Source organism: Larus michahellis, chromosome W, assembly GCF_964199755.1.
Source record: "Larus michahellis chromosome W, bLarMic1.1, whole genome shotgun sequence".
Classification (NCBI taxonomy): domain Eukaryota; kingdom Metazoa; phylum Chordata; class Aves; order Charadriiformes; family Laridae; genus Larus; species Larus michahellis.
The window spans coordinates 10,971,781-10,991,262 of NC_133929.1; the positions used below are offsets into that span (position 1 = coordinate 10,971,781).

Here is a 19,482-nt window from a genome sequence, read left to right on the forward strand (position 1 = left end):
GTTGCAGTAGCCGCAGTGTCTGTCGCAGGGGTTGCAGTAGCCGCAGTGTCCGTCACAGGGGCCGCCGCAGGGGCTGCAGCAGCGGCAGGGGCCGCCGCAGGGGCTGCAGCAGCGGCAGGGGCCGCCGCAGGGGCCGCCGCAGGGGCCGCCGCAGGGGCCGCCGCAGGGGCTGGGGCCGCCGCAGGGGCCGCCGGTCTGGTTTCCATCTCTTCCCCTTGAGGGTGCTGCATAATTCTGAGCAGTGCCTGGTAGATACTGGCCAGGGCCCAGCACAGTGCGGTGAGTTGTGCCTCTCTAGAATAGCCACAACATTTTCCCTTCAAATATTCTACCACTTTATCAGGGTCCTGTAATTGTTCAGGGGTGAAGTCCCAGACCATTGGAGGCGAGTAGTTCTCTAGGTACCTGCCCATGCTCTCCCACATGCCATGCCACCCCTGACTATCCAGCCTCGGAGCAGATCTCCGGGTGGTAGTCTTAAATAGTTGCTTAACCCTAAACAAGACCTGGAACGTATTCAGGAGACATAACACTAGGAACACACTAGTTTGAGTATCCCAAGGATATTCAAGATTCTCAAAAGCTGTCATACCTGACCCGAAGGAGAAAAGGGAGGCAAAAGGGCTGGGGAAACTATTAACAAATTCTGAGAGACGGTGTCCAATGTACGGACAGGACAACAAAACCACATAAACACCCCAAAATAACCATCTGAACAGTGATGTTATCATATCGTAAACAGATATCGCACAGGACAGCAGAATGATAATCCTCATCCCTCTTCCAGACATGGTAAACAGCATCGCAGGGAGTACATAAGCCATATAGGAATTTATGTAACACAGCCATGAGAACAAACCAAGCAACATGATGACCAGTGACTACTTACCTAATAAAATAAATGCATACAAGAGAAAAAAAAACCAAAACCGTTTTTTCCACGTTCTAGTTGGATTCTGTCGTTATCTCAACCCTTCAAGCCCCACGTTGGGCGCCAAAAAGGACTGTCGTGGTTTAGCCTCAGATGGCAACAAAGAACCACGTGCCGCTCGCACGTGCCTTCCTAACACAGGAAGGATCGTAAGAAAAGGCAAGACTCTTGGGTTGGGACAAAGGCAGTTTAACAGAACAGCAAAGGGAACAGGCAAACAACAACAGCAACACGGACAGGGGAATATACAAACGCGATTACGGAACCACCGCTCCCCGCCGCTCGCCGGCCGGACCGGACCCAGGACGCCCCAGCCCGCTTTTAAGCAGCAACTTCCTGCCCCCTCCCCTGGCAGCTCAGGGTGGGCGTGGCTCACATGGCATGGAATACCAGGAAAAGTTAACCCTATCCCCACCGGAACCAGGACAATGTCATTCAGTGATACATCTTTTGCCTAGTTTGAACATTCATGGCTTGTCCCATTAACTTTGGCCGAGACTTTGTAAGATACTGAATACAGGTGCTTCCATCTCAAAGGGTTCAATCTGCAATGTTTTAAAGAAAGCCCACATTTGAAAGGATGAGAGCATAGTCTTTGTTTCAATCGGCCCAAGCCTTTACCACAAAGCAGCAGTACCCAAGGGCATGAGGAACTCTAGAAAACATTGAGTTTAGCTTTCCTCCATTGCCCTCAATACTTGAGTCCCTGATATGCCCTGCAAGAGACCCAGGTGGATCCTCCTGTACTTCCAGCATCCCAGGGAGCATCTTAGGCTGCAGACAGTGTGTGCCTGGCCCAGTGTGTAATGAATAATTAATCCAAAGCAGAATTCCCCCCCAGAATAGCTGGAAGCTGAGGGTATCTTTCTCTTGCCTGGGAAGTGGGAAAATGGGGAGTTTGAAACTCTTCTGACTGATTCATAGGGCAATACCATGTTTTATGTGCTCTGATCGCTGGGCTATTGTTTAACCTGAGGCAAGCAAGTGTCTGTCTCTATTCCCCCCCCCCCCCCCCCCCCCCCCCCCAAAAAAAAAACAAACCTATGGCAGCAAGCACTTTGAAGTAAGGAGGAGGTTCATGGGTGTGGAGAGCTGATTACCCCCTCATTTATTTCCCAAGCCCACAGTTGAAGGCATTTGTATTTATACACTGTTTTTTGTTGGATTTTATATATCCATTTTCATCACTTTAGCAATACATGTGGCTATCATTCCTTGCTTTGTGTTACCTGTTCCAGCCCTCAGAAATGCTGTCCAGCTTGGGTCCTGTTTTGCTTCAAGGAAGGCCCTTAAGATGCTACAGGGGAAGCCCAAGCATGTCCCATTTCAGTCATCTCCGCACTCGTGTTCTATATGTATATGTGTGCTAACTTTCTCTTTTTCTTCGCCTTTCTTTTGACAGTGGCAGATTTGGTCTCTTCTGAGCTCCTTGCAGCCTCTGGGTGATTGGGACGTTGAATTCGACGGACGGTTACCATTCGTTCCCTGGGATTGTACCTGCCCTTGCTCTCCTCATCCCTTCCTGCACTCCCCTTCCCTCTGATAAAAGTCCAGGGTGTTGCGGTATTGCTATGGAGCCCAGGGAGACTTTGGGCAGCTCCCAGCAAAGGGGGGATGAGGCAGACTTTCTGCCAGCTGCTGTCACCTCTGCGAAGCCTCCACCTGTCTCTGGCTGTGCAGGGGAGATGATGCTGCCTGTGACAGGCTCAGGGAAAGGGATCCTGGTGAGCGGTGAGAGGCTGGAGCCTGAGGAAGATGATGACCTGGGTTCTGGGAGAGATGTGGATTCCACTTCCAATGCGGACAGTGAGAAATGGGTGGTGGGAGATGTCCTGGAGGAGCAGGAATTTTCCATCAAGGAGGCTAACTTCACAGAGGGGAGTTTAAAACTAAAGATCCAGACCACCAAGAGAGCTAAGAAGCCCCCAAAGAACTTGGAGAACTATATTTGTCCTCCTGAGATCAAAATAACCATCAAGCAGTCTGGGGAGCAGAAGCTTTCCAAAGCTGTGAAAAATAGCAAAGCAGCTAAAGAAGAGGGCAGATCACACTCCAAAAAGAAGGTAAGTCCTATTCTTTCTTGTATTTACCCTTTCCCCTGAAAGCAGAGGAAGAGGGTAGGATTAAACCCGCTCAGTTTGTGTCTGAGGCATAACGTTTGCAAAGCCCTGCTTGGCTGCAGAGGAGGTAATACAGAACGGGTATCATCCTGCAGTGCTGCATATGCTGCAGGGATGATCTTGAACTTCAGATAAACCAATTCAGAAGGGATCAAAAGTTCAGCTGGGCCTCTTCTATTTTTGTGTGTAACTGAGATTTAAGATTAATCATTACATGAGTGATAAGTGAAGGGGCCCACTTCTAAACCACTTTGTGTCTGAGCGCTAATGCTAGAGCCTTTTGGCAGTTAAAGCTTTCGACTGTAATCTTTAAAATACAGGTATGTGCATGGCGAACAATTGAATTCATTCCTGTATACGGGGCGAAGGGTTCCATTATTCTTGATTACAGCATTGTGCTAGCAGCACTATAGTTATGCTTCAGAAAATACTTCTGTTATAAGTCTCACTTTCTTCCAGATGCATATCATTTTCTTGGAATATCCTTCTGGGGAGAAATTTTTGGGTAGAAATTGATCTTTTTATTTTTATTTTTTCACTTAGTCAAGGAGAGGAAGAGGGAGGGGAAAAGAAAGAAAATCCTTTATTTGTATGAGCTGTTTTCAGGAGCACCCTTTTGCTTTGTTGTTGGCTTGATTTTTATATTTATTTTTTTTTTAGTAATATCCCCTACACTTAGTCTTTAAAACAAATTTATTTCAAGTGTTTTAAGCAGTACTGATGAGGGGAGGGACACCTGGTGATTACTCATGTTATTTTGGGTGTAGTGGTCTGTCCTAGGTGTTAGAGAAAGGAGCTCTGGTTGGGTTGAGGCTTTATCACAGTACAAATACTTCACCTCTGCCTCCTTAGTAACACGTGGGCATCATGATGAGTTCAGACAGGAACCCAGATTTGATGAAAGACTTGTGAGTATCTCTAAAATCTGGACAAATTCATCTGGGATGTAGTTGTCCACTGATTACAGCTTGGGGCATGACTTGGCTTTGCTGCTCATGCAACTTGGATCCCTCGCTGTGCAGAAGGTCCCCACTTCTCCCATACCTTAAACACTTGATGGATGCTCAAAGGGCTACTTGAAGTCTTGAGGAAGCTAATTACCAACAGCTCTCCCTGGAGACAGTCTCCTTGGCAGACTGACTTAGATCAAAATTCTGATAACTCTAAATCACTTCTTGAAGCATCAACATTTCCCATTGACTCAAGGCAGAGATTAACATTGCTCACTCTGAGAGTATTTCTCTTGGAAGCTGAACATACCAAAAAAAAAAAAAAACCAACAAAAAAACCTCCACACAACACCAACCCAAAATCAAGGTGTGGGTGTGGCTTTCTTTTGTGTAGTTTTTTTTCTTGGAATCCTACTAAATGGCGTATTCTATGTGCATGAAAAAATGGCTTTTTTTTTTTTCTTTTTAGCACAGCAGAGGTTTGGCCCTATAATACCCCGAGAAGATATTTTCCCACCTATTGAGAAGGATGGGCTGTTGTCTTAGCCCTAAGCAATGTCTTATTTTCACTTCCCTTTCCTCCCTGAATACTTGCAGAGGTCTCAGGGAACCAGCGGTTGTGTGAGACCATGCTCAGTGACAGTAAAGGTGTCACAAGCAATCCTTCTGTGGTTGTGCAGGGAGGAAGAAGAGACTTGCAAACCACTACCTACTGTGCATGGACCGTGGAGAATATGACTGCTTAGAAATTGGAACTTTCACTTCTACTTATCACCCAGTCAGATGGGTATGGAAGGCATCTTTGTTCCTTCATGTGGCCATCCAAAAAGGTTAAATAAAGCTAGCTGTAAGAAAACGATGTACAAAAAACCCCAACAACAATAAAAAAGCACCTTGTAGTGTGGTTATGCTCAGGGTGAGGCTTTAATTGCAGAACGATAAGGAAAGAAGTGGATTATGGCCCAAACATGGCTGCATCTAGCTTGCACTCGTGCTGTGAGGTCCGAGCCGGCTGGTGCTGTGACTGTGCGCAGGCTGGAAGTGCTTTGGGACACCACTGGTCTGATCTAGCCAAAACAAACAACCCCAGCAGGTGGATGCTCTGAGTGGATGGGGAGAGGGCTGCTGCACCGATGCATCCATTAGCATAACACCCAACAGCTGCCATGTGGCAGCTGCTGAGCTGTGGCTGAGAAGTCCCAAGCAGGGATCTGGAAGATCCCGGTGCTGTGATATCAAGGGGTTTGATGCCTGGAGACCTGCATCACTGTGGTGCATCCCTGCAGCTGAAGGGATTTTGCACACAGCTGCCTCTTAGCTCATGGGTTGCAGGATCAGGCCTTGGCTGTGAACATCTTGTATCAAGGGGTGATGAAAGGCACTACAGAAGAGGGAGGTTGGAAACTGGTGGGAGAAGGGTTCCAGTGCTGGCAGTGTGATTGCTTTCATGGCCAACGTGTGTGTCTTATGGTAGTTACAGAGGTTTTTTTGGGGAAGATAGTTAGGAGGAAACAGCAAGTTGAGACTCAAATGGAGCTGAAGCTGTCTGGCCCACCTGTGGGTTTCCCTGGCAGAGAGGAGTGTGCAGGTACCTTCCGCATGTACTTGCAGAACCATTGAAAGCTGTGGTAGTGGTTTATAAAAAAAAAAAAAAAGTGATTGACACATTTAACTGATTCTGGTGGTTTTGACATTTCAGAGTTAGGCTGTTTGATTGCCTGTTACTTTAATCAACGCAAACTCCAGAAAAGCAGCTATTGGCAGCAGGGAATAATGCATTTAAACCAATGGGGCAGATCTTCAACTGGCACCAATCCACTGTCCTCTGTGGATTTTTGCCAGGAGAGTTTGGCCCAATGTACACGTTTCCCTTGCGTGTGGGAGCAGTGTTGTTATTTGAGTTTACCACCTTGCTTATGGATGCAGGGCATATATACAGGCCCCACAGACCTATATATAAGGATGGAGAGCTGAGCATAACCTGAGTTGTTGGTGTCATGCTTGTGACTCTGGTGGGTGGGAGCAGTTGTCCTGTGCCTCATGGAGTAGCACCTGAATTTATCTTTCCCCCCTGAGGAGCAGCAAACTATCAGGACTTGAAAAATCACCTAAGTTTGTTGCATAATAATTTCAGACACATCTCCAGTAGTCCCCAGTGCTTTGAAATACCACTTCAGCACTCTTGCCGGAGTTTCAATACACACAGCACAGAGGGCAAGTAATGAAAACACGGAAGCAATTTAAGTAACAGCATGTGGGTACACAAAGGACTGGTAATACCAGAAATGTAAAAAGGGGCTGTGAACTGGGGATATAGTATTTATTCAGTGGCCACTTAGGGAGGAAGAAGATATGCCTGTTCCTAAGCTTTCCACTGCTCTGCTAATTAGGCAACAGGGGCTACTGCTTGATTTCTAAAGCTGTGGTCCAGGGAGCAGCAGTGATTAGAAGGGGGCTCTGTGGAGAGCCATGCTGCTCATGTGCTGAGGCCTGTTTTTTTTTTTTTTGTTTTTTTTTTTTTGCCTTTGAGTTCAGCTGCTACACTATATTAAAAGATGTAAACATACATTAAATACTTTCCTTGTGTTGCTTTTCCATGTGAGAAATTGCCCTGGGGATGTTATGCAATCATGAATGGGAAGGGAGGGAATCTAGGAGAGTATCTTGCTGGGTGTGGTTGCTGACACCCTAGAGTGGGGAGGGAGGCAGGGGGTGAGAGACCATCAGTGTTGGGAACAACTTCTCTGCCAGCTTGAATGTTTGGCTACAACCCAACAGCTTTTGGGGTTCCTTTTAAGTCATGACCATGTCAACATTCACATCAGCTTCCCCTTCTTGAAAATAAGAGTGAAGGTAGTTTCCTAACCCCTTTCCTGGGGCTGCTTGGAAGGTGAATCGTAGCTTGAGCTCTCTGTGAGGTCACTTGTGCAGCAATTGGAAAGTGCACAAATGCTCTGTAAGAGTTTGCTTTGATTTCAACCCTTTGGTGCCTGGGGATGGAGTGGGCTGAACCCTTGCCACTTCTAAACCCGAAAATGGCTCCATTTCATTTAGTCTAATTGGAGAGGGAGGGAAGAAAAAAGCCAGGAGCCCAAAGGATGTCCTGCTGGCATGTTGGCAAGCCCTGCAGCTACTGCTCTCCCATCTGCAGCAGGGTTGCTCAAGTCCAGCATCCTCAGCATCACTAAAGGTGCCTTTTTCTTTGGATAAGGAAACATGCTGTCAGTCTGGAAGGGCACTGAAAGCATGGCACCAAATGCAACAAGGCAAGCCATCAGCATTCCCTGCCTGTCGTGTAGCATTTAACAAGCCTCAGATGAGCAGTATTCCCCTGGTTTTTATTTCCTTTTTTTTTTTTTTCTCTTCCCTGCATTTGTCTATTTTCTTGTGTCTGCAAATACTTCCTTTTCCACCTCCTTCTTTAGGCGTAGCCTGACAAAGTTTCTTTGGAGTTTCCTTCATATGCATAATGTCCTGCTTCAGGGGATGTAAGCTTTTTTTTTTTTTTTAAATTATTATTGCATTGGGGTTTTTTTGAGAGCTTGGGATGGATGAATGTATTTTATTGCTGAGAAATAAGTGGCAGCAAGTAAATCGGAAGTAAAGCTTTCTTGTGTGCAGTCAGAGGAAACTCTATCCTTGGATTTTTTTGCAATGTTTTCTTTTTCCCTTTGAGTTCCTGTAGGTATTTGCTGTTTCTCTGCAGGAAGTGGTTCTAGTGTTTTTTTTCCCTTGAAATTCAATTCATTGTCTTCCTTTCCTCTGCCCCCCCCCCCCCCCCCCCAACTTTCTCCTGCAGTTCACCTTTCCTTGAGGACTCTTTCATTTGCATACTTTCCCCTTTCTACCCCTCCTTCCAGAAGATCATGAATGCTTTCCCCCCTTCTTCACATCATTGACTGCACATTGCACTTTCCCTCCAGGTTCTCATGTGCATCCACAGCTCTTGTTGGATTATCCCTGTGCCAGACTCCTCTCCCCGGTGATTTGTGTGCGTGATCATCCAATTGCTCATAGTACATGCTTATTCCCCTTTGCTAAGGGCATCCTTGTGTGAGATGCTCTCTGAGTCATCTCTTCCTGTTTCAATCCCTAATGTGGCTGGGGAGTTGATGTAAGTGCTTGCTCCCTCTGCTCTGTGTGGTTTAGCAAGGATGAGAGGGCACTTGTGCATTTGTGGTGGTACCTGCTTGAAGTGGCAGGCTTTGATTTACAGCTTTTTCTTTTTTTTATTTATTTTTTTATTTTTTTCTAAAGGATGGAGCCTCCATAGCCCCTTCAGCCTGGACCTGTTTCTGTGCTGGTTTGGCCCCACTCTTGCTTAGCAAAGTCTTGAGGCTCCTCTAAATGATGCTGGTGGCAGGTACCTGAGGCTCATGCCAGCAGTGTAGACCTCAGCCTCTGCCCAGATTATGGAATAGCAGTAGAACCCCAGAAATGCCAGCACAGTGGGAAAATCTTCTTCTAGTTGCGTTTAAGGTGAAACTGGCTTTTGAGCAGCTGAGAGACCAATTCAGAGCTGCTCTAACAGACATGAGGCTCCTGGTGTTTTTACAGTCTTTCTACACAAATGTATGGGTGCAAAGCTACATAAACTCAGCTCTTTGATATTTATCCCAGGTTTCTTTTTGGCAAGCTTTTTTTTTTTCTATCACATTGTTGAAGGCACAAATGAAACACTGCAGTTTGGTGCCCTCCCACCACAACTACCTTGGGCTTCCCCCCCCCCCTTCCCCCAAAAGAGAGCAGGAATGAAGAATTTCTTTGTAAAAATTTCACAGCTTAAGAAAACAGTTTTGCTATGAGCTGAGAACTGCTCAGGCCCGGGTTCATCTTGGTCCTTGAAGGCATGTGAGGTGCCCAGACTGGGAGCTGAGTTCTCTTGGGCCCCCATGTAGTCACCTGGAGGAGGCTGGTCCCTGTGAAGACCAGGGAGGGCCGGATCCTGGCTCTTACCTTTCCTTCTCCAAAGCTTGGTGGAGCAGTGTCCGCCTTGTGTTGTGTCATGGATATCTTGTGACAGGAATAAGGCAGAATTTCTTTTCCAGCTCGGTGCTCTGCTTGAGCCAGCTGATGCTCATCCCTCACTGTCTGTCTGCTCCCAAAGAATTGTGACTTTTTTTTTTTTTCCATGTAGTCAAGTATTCCTTAAAGAAGTAAATGTCTGGCAGTGAAGGGATGGGCTGGGGAAACCTAAGCAGGCTTTTACTGCTTAACGTGGAGTGCCAAATGAGAAAGACTTGCTGTATTTGATTAGCTGCCATATGACCAGGGTTTGTGGAGGCCGTCTGTGTTGAGGACAGGTTTTGTTTTGCAGCAGTTGCTCCCACGGCTGAGTTTCGATGGCCCTCTGTGACATTTCCTTGTTTGCTTGGTGCTGTGCCTCTCTCTTAAAACTGTGACAAAATGTCCCCAGTGATGGTTTTGGGGTTGAGGAGATGCTGTAGGGAAGCAACTGGGACCAGTGCAGGGAAGCTGGGGGTCCAGCAGTCCCCAACACTGAACCACAGGAGGGGACAGGTGCTGCTCCCAGCAGCCTCGTAAAAGCTTGGCCAAGTCAGTGCATGCTAGTTATGGTTTCGAAAGCACTGTGGTCTCCAGGCTAACAAAGACGTGCTGGAGATGTGATGCGCTGGCATGTGCACCCAGAGCTGCAAACCTCTGTATTGGTTGTGTCTTCATTTGCAGAGGTTTTGGGATGCACAGGGGTGTTAGTCCTTTATGCACATGCTCACGTTCCTCCAGCACCAACTTTTGCATGCAGCGTTCCCTCTCCTCTCCTTCCAGGCATGCCTGACCACAGATACCTTCTGATTTACCTCCAGCTTTTTAATCTGCAGTCCCTTTTTCACATGCACACCCAGATAGTCCCCTCAGGTCAGGTCTAATTCTTCACATGCTTTGTTCCCAGATGGGCTTCTTGCTGCCCGCATTCCCCTGCATAGTCAGTGGAACTGCGTGATGGACTTGTCTTGAGTTTATTTGAATGGAAAGAGGAACTTCACCTGGTGCCCTCAGCTTGTCTGGGTTTTTTTTTGTTTGTTTTCTTTTTGTTTTTTTTTTTTTCTTCTTCTTAGAGCACTGAAACTTGTGAAAGTTGGTTTCTGACCACTTTCCTCTTATGTGGCTTCTCTGGTGTCTAATGAGTGAACTTGCTGGCCAAGCCCTCTTTGGGAGCTCCTCAGGGGTCCCTTTCTTCTGGCTAGTGAACAATTTGAACAAAATGTTTTTGAATACTGTGTCTCAAAGATTTCTGTTCTTACATCAAATTTAATTGAAATTGGTCAAGATATTCCAAAAACATTGAGGAGAGGATCATACAGGCAAACAAGGAGTTTGTGTGTGCAATCACATACACACGAACACAGCGTGATCATGTTAGCCTTGTTTCCTTAGGAAACCAGTCAAAAAATATCCAGAGTAAACATGCATTGTTTTGTTTTTTAATGATGTGACTATTCCAACTCTTGAACATTAAAATGATTCCATTTGATACATGACCCTCGGACAAGTCCAGTTATCTGTGTTTTTGTAAGAGTGTTATTTTCCATTTCTTGCCATGACCTCTAACATGAATTAGACCAGTGGCTGTTGGCTCCTTCATTTCAGGACATGAAGTGCTATTGCTACATTGTGACTATATTTGGACTCCGAGCTGCAGGCAGTTGCTATCAGGAGGGATTCTCAAGCCATAGTGCATGCACCAGTAGCAGGACACTGCTTCCAAGTAGGATGGTCAGCCTGGAAAAAACTCTACTTCTCCAGGGCGGTATCAAGCAAAACAACTTGTTGCTATCTTTGTTTTTTGCTGGAGCTGTGGGCTAGCAGTGAAAGGGACAGTGGAAGGGCTAAGGTGTCTCGCTACAGAAATGAGGTTGCATATTTGAGATGTGGCTTGGACTGTGGCCACTGTGGAAGGTAGCATTGCTGAAGATGAGAACATGGTCATTCAAGATAGACAGTCAACTGCAGCTGTGTTTGCAGAACTAAGTGTGTCTCTACCAGGCTCATTTTAAGATGGTGCCTCATGTTCCTATTGTACATCAGCGTCTATTGTTGGCAGGTCCTGTATGAAGGCATTAGGAAAGCCTGTCCTCCTGCAAGAAGTTCACAAGCTCTGTAGAAATAAAGCAAGGAGAAACAAAACCATCTTGTCTCTTAGTACAGTATGTGAAATAGAGTAATGAGATTAAGTGACTCACTCAAGGAACCTGTTGCAAGCCAGGAGCCAGGGTAACACTCAGGCCTTTTTCATTGAGCTGTGGTTGCTTAACCATGACACAGCTGAGTCTCCCAGGTGGTGGCCTGATCTTCAAGCATTGGGTGCACAGCCCTTCTGGAAGCCAGTCCTTTTCTACTTGTCATTGAAACTGGTGAATTTGTTTAAAAATAACTCTCTGTATCTTCACTGCTAGTTTTAAAATTTATCTCAAAGAAGAGTTAGGGCTTGATGCAGAAATGAGGGGGGTGGAGTTTTGGGGCTGGCATGCAATCAGTCGATCTAGATGCCATTAATAGTCCCTTCTGGTTTGTAAACCCTTAAATGTGATAAGAATCAAATGAGGAATATTTGCTGGAGGATTCACTATCTTCTCATCAGTTTCTCATGGCTCTCTGTCTCACCTGGGTGGCAAGGTTTGTAGAGAGAGATGGTATCTTTTATTGACATTGGTGTTACAACAACTCTACTACTATAAACCTGGGTGGTTCGTTGAGGAATTTCATCACTCCACAGTATCATAGCTTCGTGTGAGCCACTCTCTATCTGCATGGTTGAAAGATGAGAATCAGCCCAGAGGAGACTTGCAGGTAATTTTGCCTTGCCCAATGCTCTCAGGAGGAATGCGGTGGCACAAGCAAATGAGTCAGAGGCCACTGCCCTGTTCTTATCACTGATGGCTCTGTCTGACCAGGAGAGGGCTGAGCAGTAGATCCTCAGATGTGTCACCACCAATCATGCTCTTGCTTCACTGTGGGGCAATGTCTCTGGTTCCCCACCTGGTGCTTCTGTGAAAAGGCGCTTCTGTAATGTGCTTGGCAAGTGTTTCCCAGGAAGATATGTAGGAAATAGTTTGAGGTAGAGCTTACACTGTAATTTCTAAATGGACTTTTTTTTCAGTAGTCTTCCCTGTGCCCCAGTACGTGCTAAAATATTGTGCTGGCCTGGGTAGCTTCACCTGAATTTTACCTGCTGTATTCCCAGGTGGGTAATTTGATGAAAGCTCACCCTTAAGACTAAGAAAAATAGACCTGAGGCAGGTTTTTTTCCACTGGGGAGCAGCAGCACTAACAGGGGTTTGATCATCCCTCATTTCTGCCTCCCACCAAAGTATTTTCAGCTGCACAGACAGTCCCTACATCGGTATCCTGACTAATCTGTGTTAGTGGGGAGCTTGAAAGCACTTGTTTTGTTGCATCTTCCACTGGGAACTGATGGTACTGGACTGACAATATGTTTTACTCCTTATACCCCATGTATATGCAGGTTAGATGGGGATAATGAATTTGTCTTGCCTATTTTCTGACATTGCGTTCACCAGCAGTCAGCTGAGTACTCTTCCCAAAGACAGTCTCGCTTTCCATGGGATACTTTTCTTCAATAACTTATGTAATCATTAGGACGAATTCCCTCCAGCCTTTTCTCTCTCTTGTCTTAATTCTATTGCATTACTTGTAATTATATTCATGATTTGAAGGAGAGGTGGGGGGAAAGCCTGGTTCCTTCTGTGACTACAGCACAGCGATTGCAAGAGGAACTGGGAAGAGCGTGATGGGGAGGGATCGATCTGTCCTTAGATCATTGACTCTGGGTGTGGGAAGGAGCTGCTATTAGTTGCTTCAGGACAGCAACTGCCAACGTGCTTCATGGGAATTTGTGAAGCACAGGACAGCTCTGTGAGAGGGCAGCACATCCTTTGCTCCTCCTTGGGCTTTGGTTGGCAGACGTAACCAAGACGTAACCAAGTCATGCTTCATCCTTGGAGGCAACTTGGGTGCTTGGGATGTGGAGCCTTTGGGTCTGTTTGGGGCATCCTTGAAAAGAGTGGGAATCAAGCTGTTGACATCAATCTAGAGAGAGGAGGAGGTTTTAAAGAAAAGAGAGGGCAGCTTGTGATGGACAACCAGATCCTTAGCCTGAAGCATTTGAGTGTGATAGAAGGACTGACAGTGACTTACCCTTGGCTTTCTGCATCTGCAGGAGTTCATATTACTGATGTGTACGTGAGACTTTGGTAAAGTAGGACAGTTGCTAATTGCTGTCTAAATAAGCCTTTTACATTGTGAATTTGGCTGCTGAACTTCATCTCCACCTGCTAACATGTTGGCATGTGGGATTGTCCTAAGGCGCTGAAAAGGCAGGATGGAAATGTAGAGAAACACTGTCATTTTTCAGTCTACCTATCTAGCCTGACTTAAGATAATAAAACTTAGCATGAGCCTGTGGGGTACGGCAGCTGCATGCTGGAGATACGTTGACTCAGTCCACTTTGGCCACGTGGTTTAATAAGCCTCTGTGAAATCCCTGGGTCAGAGGCCAGTCACCATGCCTGTCTTTGTCACATCTCGGTGATGTGTATCCTGGCAGGTTTTTCTTTTTTTCCTTCCCTGGCACAGAAAGAACCATCTGCCGGGTTGGCTTTCAGAAGAATTTTGAAAAATACCCATTTCCCTTTGATGCGAGAAGGGAGGTGGGGAGAGATTGGGACAGAATGGGGAAGGAGAGCCTGACCTAAAACCAAGCTAGTATTTGCTGGGGTTTTAGAACAGCTCGTATTGTGTTTTCTGCTCCCCAAGGAAGGGTTGTCCTTTTTCTTCTTTTCTCTTTGATTCCCTGCCACTCTGTGAACAAGTCAGAAGCTGCTGCTGTCAGCTGTGAAGGGAGTCCCCTTGTTTAAAACCTGTGTGTTAATCCCTGGTTAGAAAAAGTCAAATGCTTTATGCTCCCCTTATAGTCCCCTTTGCTTCTGCTTGCCTGCAGCTTCACTGCCTGCCCACAGTCCTTGCCCCTTGTGTGAAAACACAGATAGAGGTTGACCCCAAACAGCCTCAACAAGGAGCACAGGTAGGATAAAGGTCCATAAATATATAAACCCAAAGACTGGATGTCAAGTGTATTCTGAGGTCTGGGGAAAAATTATGGGGGGCTTTGCAAGTAAGGGGAGCCGTTTTTGTCATGGCTGCTGGACACAGATGGGTAGAAATGTTTGCTCACAGGGGTTGTGCTTTGTTCCTGAGCAAAAGCTGTCAGCCCAGTGGGAGAGGAATTTAAACAGTGAGGTAAGGAGAAAGGAGGATTTGGGCTCTGCCAGATGGAGACGGCCATGCAGGAGGTGCTCGAGATGATCTGATGGGTAAATCGGAGGCCTGAGGGACTCAGAAAGTTTATCATCAGGTGTGAGGCCACAAAGTTGAAGGGTAAGTGTAAAGAGTGGCCTGAGGTTGAAAGGGGAGAGAAGGAAAGATTTTTTGATATTGACCATGGCTTTTTCTCAAAAATACCCTCCTATCTTTCCTAGTGCAACAAGAAAATGAATCACCATGGAGATACAGAGAAAGGAGTTAGATGACGGATGGTACAGATGATAGAAAATTGAAGACGGTGCCCTATAACTATTGTGTCTGAACACTACCAAAGAGCGTAGGTTTTCAGCACTTTCCTAAGGTCCTTCTCAGTTTGCAAGTGGAAGATGAGGCAGACAGAGGTGTCTCACTCAGGGCCACCAGAGAAGGCGTCCTACCTTCTGCTGCTCCATCTGCATCAAGGATCCCTTTGCCTGCCCCTGCGGCTTGGTGCATCCATCATGCTCCTACCACCACCCATCTCTCCCCATCCATGGGCTGCAAGAAACAACCAGGGTCCCTGTGGGTCCTCCCTGCCACCTTCTCCCAGACGTGGTGCTGGGGGCAGACCAGCAGTGCCCACCCACCATGGCATCCTATGGCATGGAGTGGACTGGCAGGTGACCCAAAGCTCTTGTGCATGGGCTCCTTCCCAGTGGATTACCCTCAACCTCTACTCCCCATTTTCAGTGGTGGGAAGGAGCTGGCAGCCACTGTCGGTCCCCCATCCTGCTCTGGTCCCTTCCCTGTCATGGCCTCTCATTAATAAAGAGGTGTAATTGGGAGCCCTCCCTCAATCCCATCTAGTGTGAGGCCATTTGTGTCTGGCAGTGGGGGGGGTTGGCAGCAGGGGAGAGAGGGAGGGAAAACTCTTTTGTTTGCTCAAGTAATTTAGGCCTCAGATGTTTAAAAAAAAAAAAAAAAGCTTGATCAGTGCTGGTAAAGGTGTGTTCCTGGCACATAAAAATATCTCAATAGCAGAGGGAACAAACTGCAACAAAGAAGTGTGGATTTAGGCATTTTAGTTTTGTTTCTCAGGTTTGCCAGGAGAGATGTGAGTCATTAAAAAAAGTAATACAAAAACACCCCAAAAAACCAACCCAAAGTAAAATCTGCTTCTGACCTTCACAGAGATCTCTGCATCCTGGCACTGTCTTTAGTTGTGAAGGACTAAAAGTGGAACACAGGCTAAAGTCTCCATCAGTTGCTGGGTGTTTGATTTCTGTCTGCTCCACTTAGCTGGGCTGAGGTGAAGCATAGGAGAGTTGCTGGTTTTTGCAGCTAATGAATTTTGCTTTCTGCTTCATATGTGCTAGCACATTGCCTTTGGAGTCAAGACTTTCTACTTCATGTGCGCTAACATGTTGCCTTTGGTGTCTAGATTGCAGCTTTCCTGTGTCCCTGTTCCCCACCATTTCCTTTAGACATCTTGCTTTTTTTAAAATGGGAATGGAAAATCAAAGAAAAAAAGTAACAAACATTTTTCTGTTCATTTAGGTTTAGTAAAACTCACCTTTAAACCTCATTGAGGGGCCTAAACTAAGTAGAAAGTGTCTGCTTTGTGATGGGCTTTGCTGTTGAAACCCTTGTGTTTCAACTGTGTGAAAGTTGTGGAAAAATGCATGTGGGATAGGCAGAATTTAATGTGTGATTTGTTTTTTTTTTTTTTTTTAAGGTAGAGAATAGGCTAATGGTGTGAAAGAATGAATTAGTTATGGCAAATCTTATTAGTGTCCATTGTAAGCAGAGAAGCAGAGACATATAGGAGCACTTGCAAAATTATTCCTTGTTTGTTCAACTTTGTAACTGAAGCAAATCTTTTTGCATTGTGTCATTTATTTGGCAACTGAAGGGGTTTGGAAGGTGTGTGTATATGTAGCAAAAAAGGGGGAAGGGGGAATGCAGTATTGGTATTTCATTAAAACTGATGCTTGGTGCTTTGTTTGTCAGGTTTTGGCAAGGCTTTTTGCTTTGAAAGCCATTCAGAGAGGATTGGAGCAGATGGCAGAGAGATCCTGTTTGTGTTATTTTTGGACATTCCCATTGAAAGTCTCAGATTGCTGTCCTTTTTCCCCCCTTCCCCCACTTGCGTATGTTTTTCTTTTTTCCTTCCTTTCCCCTTTCCTTCTTGAGAACTTTTTTTTTTTTGTTAAAGCATATATTGCTAATAATACAACATCACCTAAAAGCCATGTGTGTTTCTGATGAACCAAGCTGTGGATATTTTATTTCTGTCTGCCTAGATTTGGGAAAAGTTGCAGGGGAGACTGTCTCCTCCTGAAGCAGTATGAGTGGTGTTAGGAGGGTGAGTTGGGTAGGGATGGGAAGCCACGCTGCCATTTTGGTGGGTTCAGCTCAATAGCAGTACATTTCCCCAATGGATCAGCAGCTGTATTAAGCCCAGGCAGCCGGTTTAGATTGAGGGTCTCTGATAAAACAACTTTAGTGACTTGTATGATACGTGCTCGTGACCTCCGTATTTTATAAGCCTTTGTGGTGGAGAGGGCCAGCTGTAGATAGACTGGAAAACTGAACTATGCCCTGGCTCTTCATGGTGGTCTTCCCATGTCACTGGTGAGATTCATTGGTCTTAGGTGGCCCAGAAGGCTTTTGTTCTGCCATCGTCTGCGCCCAGATTGTGCTGGGAAGAGAGAACTTCATTGCCTCATGTTCCTGGTATAAGCAGTTTTCCCAAGCAGTAATTTAGCTTCAAATAACACTGATGGAAATGTCTGCAATGCTTTTCATGTGTAAGTCTTCACCGAAGTCCTTCACAACCTTTGTGCAGGCAATCCAACAAAGCTGAGCCTGGTCCAATCAGTTAAAGCACTTGGCTAGCCCAGGTCTATCAGTGAGGATGTGCACACACAGAGAAGATGGGAGGTCTTGGCTGGAGTTGGTATCCAAAAGTTCGGGTGATTCATCCAAAGCTCATCCAGATGATTAAATGTCTTAAGCTAAGCTGGAAATCTCGAGGAAATAAGCTTTCTCATGCTTGTTCTGTCAGTGGTTATTCCCAGCTAGAAGCAGATATTTAAATCCTCAAATCATTACATCAGCTGATATCAGAGGTGCTTTTGCACGGGAAAATGTTCTACAAGGACATTAAGTGTTGGCCCAGAAAAGTGAATGAATGAACTTTACAGGCTTTAGTTTAACTACACTAACCCTTTAAGACAGTTCAGTGCAGGTTTTGTTTGAGGTTCTGATTCATGTTGGTTTTCAGATTGCTTCAACCTGTACACCCACATCCTCAATTTATTATTTCTTTTTTTTTTTTAACTGGTGCACGGAGGGAACCCACTTCAGAAACTCTCATTTCATTCTTAATTGACTGAAAGCTCAGAAGTCTTTAACTTGCATTGGAGCACCTGAGTTTCAGTGCTATAGCTGCAAGAGAGGTCTGCTCAGATGGTAGGGGGTGACCTGGGATGTGTGAAGTGCACTTCACTGTCTAGAATAAGCTACGGGGGGGGGAATCCCCCAAAACAAACCTCACCTTCCTCTTGCTGTTACCTCTTGTTTAGATGATGAACATCCTATTGGCAGGATTTTTGCTCTGCAGTGCTTTTACATCTGCCTTGTTAAAGTTTGGCAGCTTGTTCTTGTTACCTATTGTATGAGCCTTCTGCTCAGAGGACCTTCCCCTGCTCCTGGGACAGTACAGCTGCTCTGCCCAGTGAGGGTTTCCTTCTGAGAGCTTCCAGCGATAAGGGCTTTCCTGGTCTGGCACATTGAGAAAGGAGACAAGCAACAGTCTCAGCCTAGACAAAAGGCAAACTCGACCTACTATTTATGTAGTTACTCAAACATGATTTAATCTAAATAACGTGACTTGGCTGGGGGGAAGGGGAGGAGAGGGGCTTGTTTCTAATGAGCCGGGAGACAGCTCAATTAATTACATATGAAGGACAGATAACAGACAGCAAACTGTCTACAGTAGAGAGAAACAAAATACCAATGTGAATAATTAAAGCGCCCATGTGACAGAAGGGTCAGCGATTTCTCATAGAGTGGGCAGCTGGGCATGGCCCCAGGAGAGCTGTGATGGATGCTCGGCTGAGTGGCCGGCCAGGGGGGAAAGGCCAGGTGGGCACGGGCTTTTGGGGTCCTCTGCCATCAAAGTCAAGCCAGGTGCTTCTGAGGCTGATGGGCTGTGCTCTGGGCATTATTTTCATCACATGCGCTTTTGACAGCGGAACTGTTAGCTACTAATCTTGGTAACATGTGAGACAGAGAGGAGAGCAGTCAAGGGAGGAGAAGAGCAAAGGCTCCATGGGCAATTAGGTACCTGCCTCAGGATGCTGCTGGCTGCATGGAAGAGAGTCGAGATGACAGAGGCCTCCTTTTCCTCTCTTATTTTTGTTTTAAATATGTTAATTTTCTTCATCATCTTCCAGATGTGGAAGTGCAAATCCCAGCTGCTGGCATATCGAATTCTTTGAGGAATGTGGTCAGAGATTTACACGCTCTCTGTGCCCCCCCCCCCCCCCCCAAATTGCAATATTGGAGTCTGGCATAAGTTATCCTCCCTGCCAGCCCAGGCCTCAGTCAGCCCTCAGCTGTAAAGATTTGAAGGTAAAGGCTGATGGATTAGCCTAGAGAAGAGTCAAAGGTTAAATGAGCAGGGCTAGCAGCATGCAAAGGGCTACAATTGAAATATTTGCTGAATGATGACAGGCAGCAGAATAGAGGCAGACAAGTGGCAAATTCCTGTTTTCTTCTCTAATTGAGAAAATATTTTGAGTGGTATTCAGGCAGGCTGCAAATCGAGACTCTGGGAAAGTCAGCCAGCCGGGGAGGGGAAGGAGGGGAGGACTTCAGTGGAAACACCATTCCTGCTAAACCTGTTTCCAAAACCTTTGCATTTATGCTCGTGGAAATCCCTGGATCCTGGTGCTTACGTTTTGCTCGGTCATTTTTCCCATCCCACTGCGGTGTCCCCCTCTGAACTCGAAATGTCTCCCAAGCAGAATTTGACCCATTCCTGATGTTTTTGTGGCCACAGAAGGCTTGCTTTGCAAGTCTAGCTTCTTGCATGGAGGTGCTATCATGAAAATTATGGATGTTGTGAGCATCCAGCTATCAGCTGCTGGTCGGGAGGTGAATGAGCTGTTTCAGCACATGATGTGGATGAGAT

At 46.1% G+C, this 19,482-nt stretch overlaps 1 protein-coding gene across 1 annotated transcript in view; it reads left to right on the forward strand.

Annotated features, from left to right (window-relative positions):
- Positions 1 to 19,482, forward strand: part of LOC141735437 (SET-binding protein-like) — a 343,864-nt gene that overhangs the window by 21,653 nt on the left and 302,729 nt on the right. The window contains exon 2 of the mRNA XM_074568194.1: positions 2,334 to 2,994. Within this exon, the coding sequence (XP_074424295.1) occupies positions 2,503 to 2,994 (492 nt within the window). The 5' untranslated portion in view covers positions 2,334 to 2,502. The remainder of the gene's footprint in view (positions 1 to 2,333; positions 2,995 to 19,482) is intronic.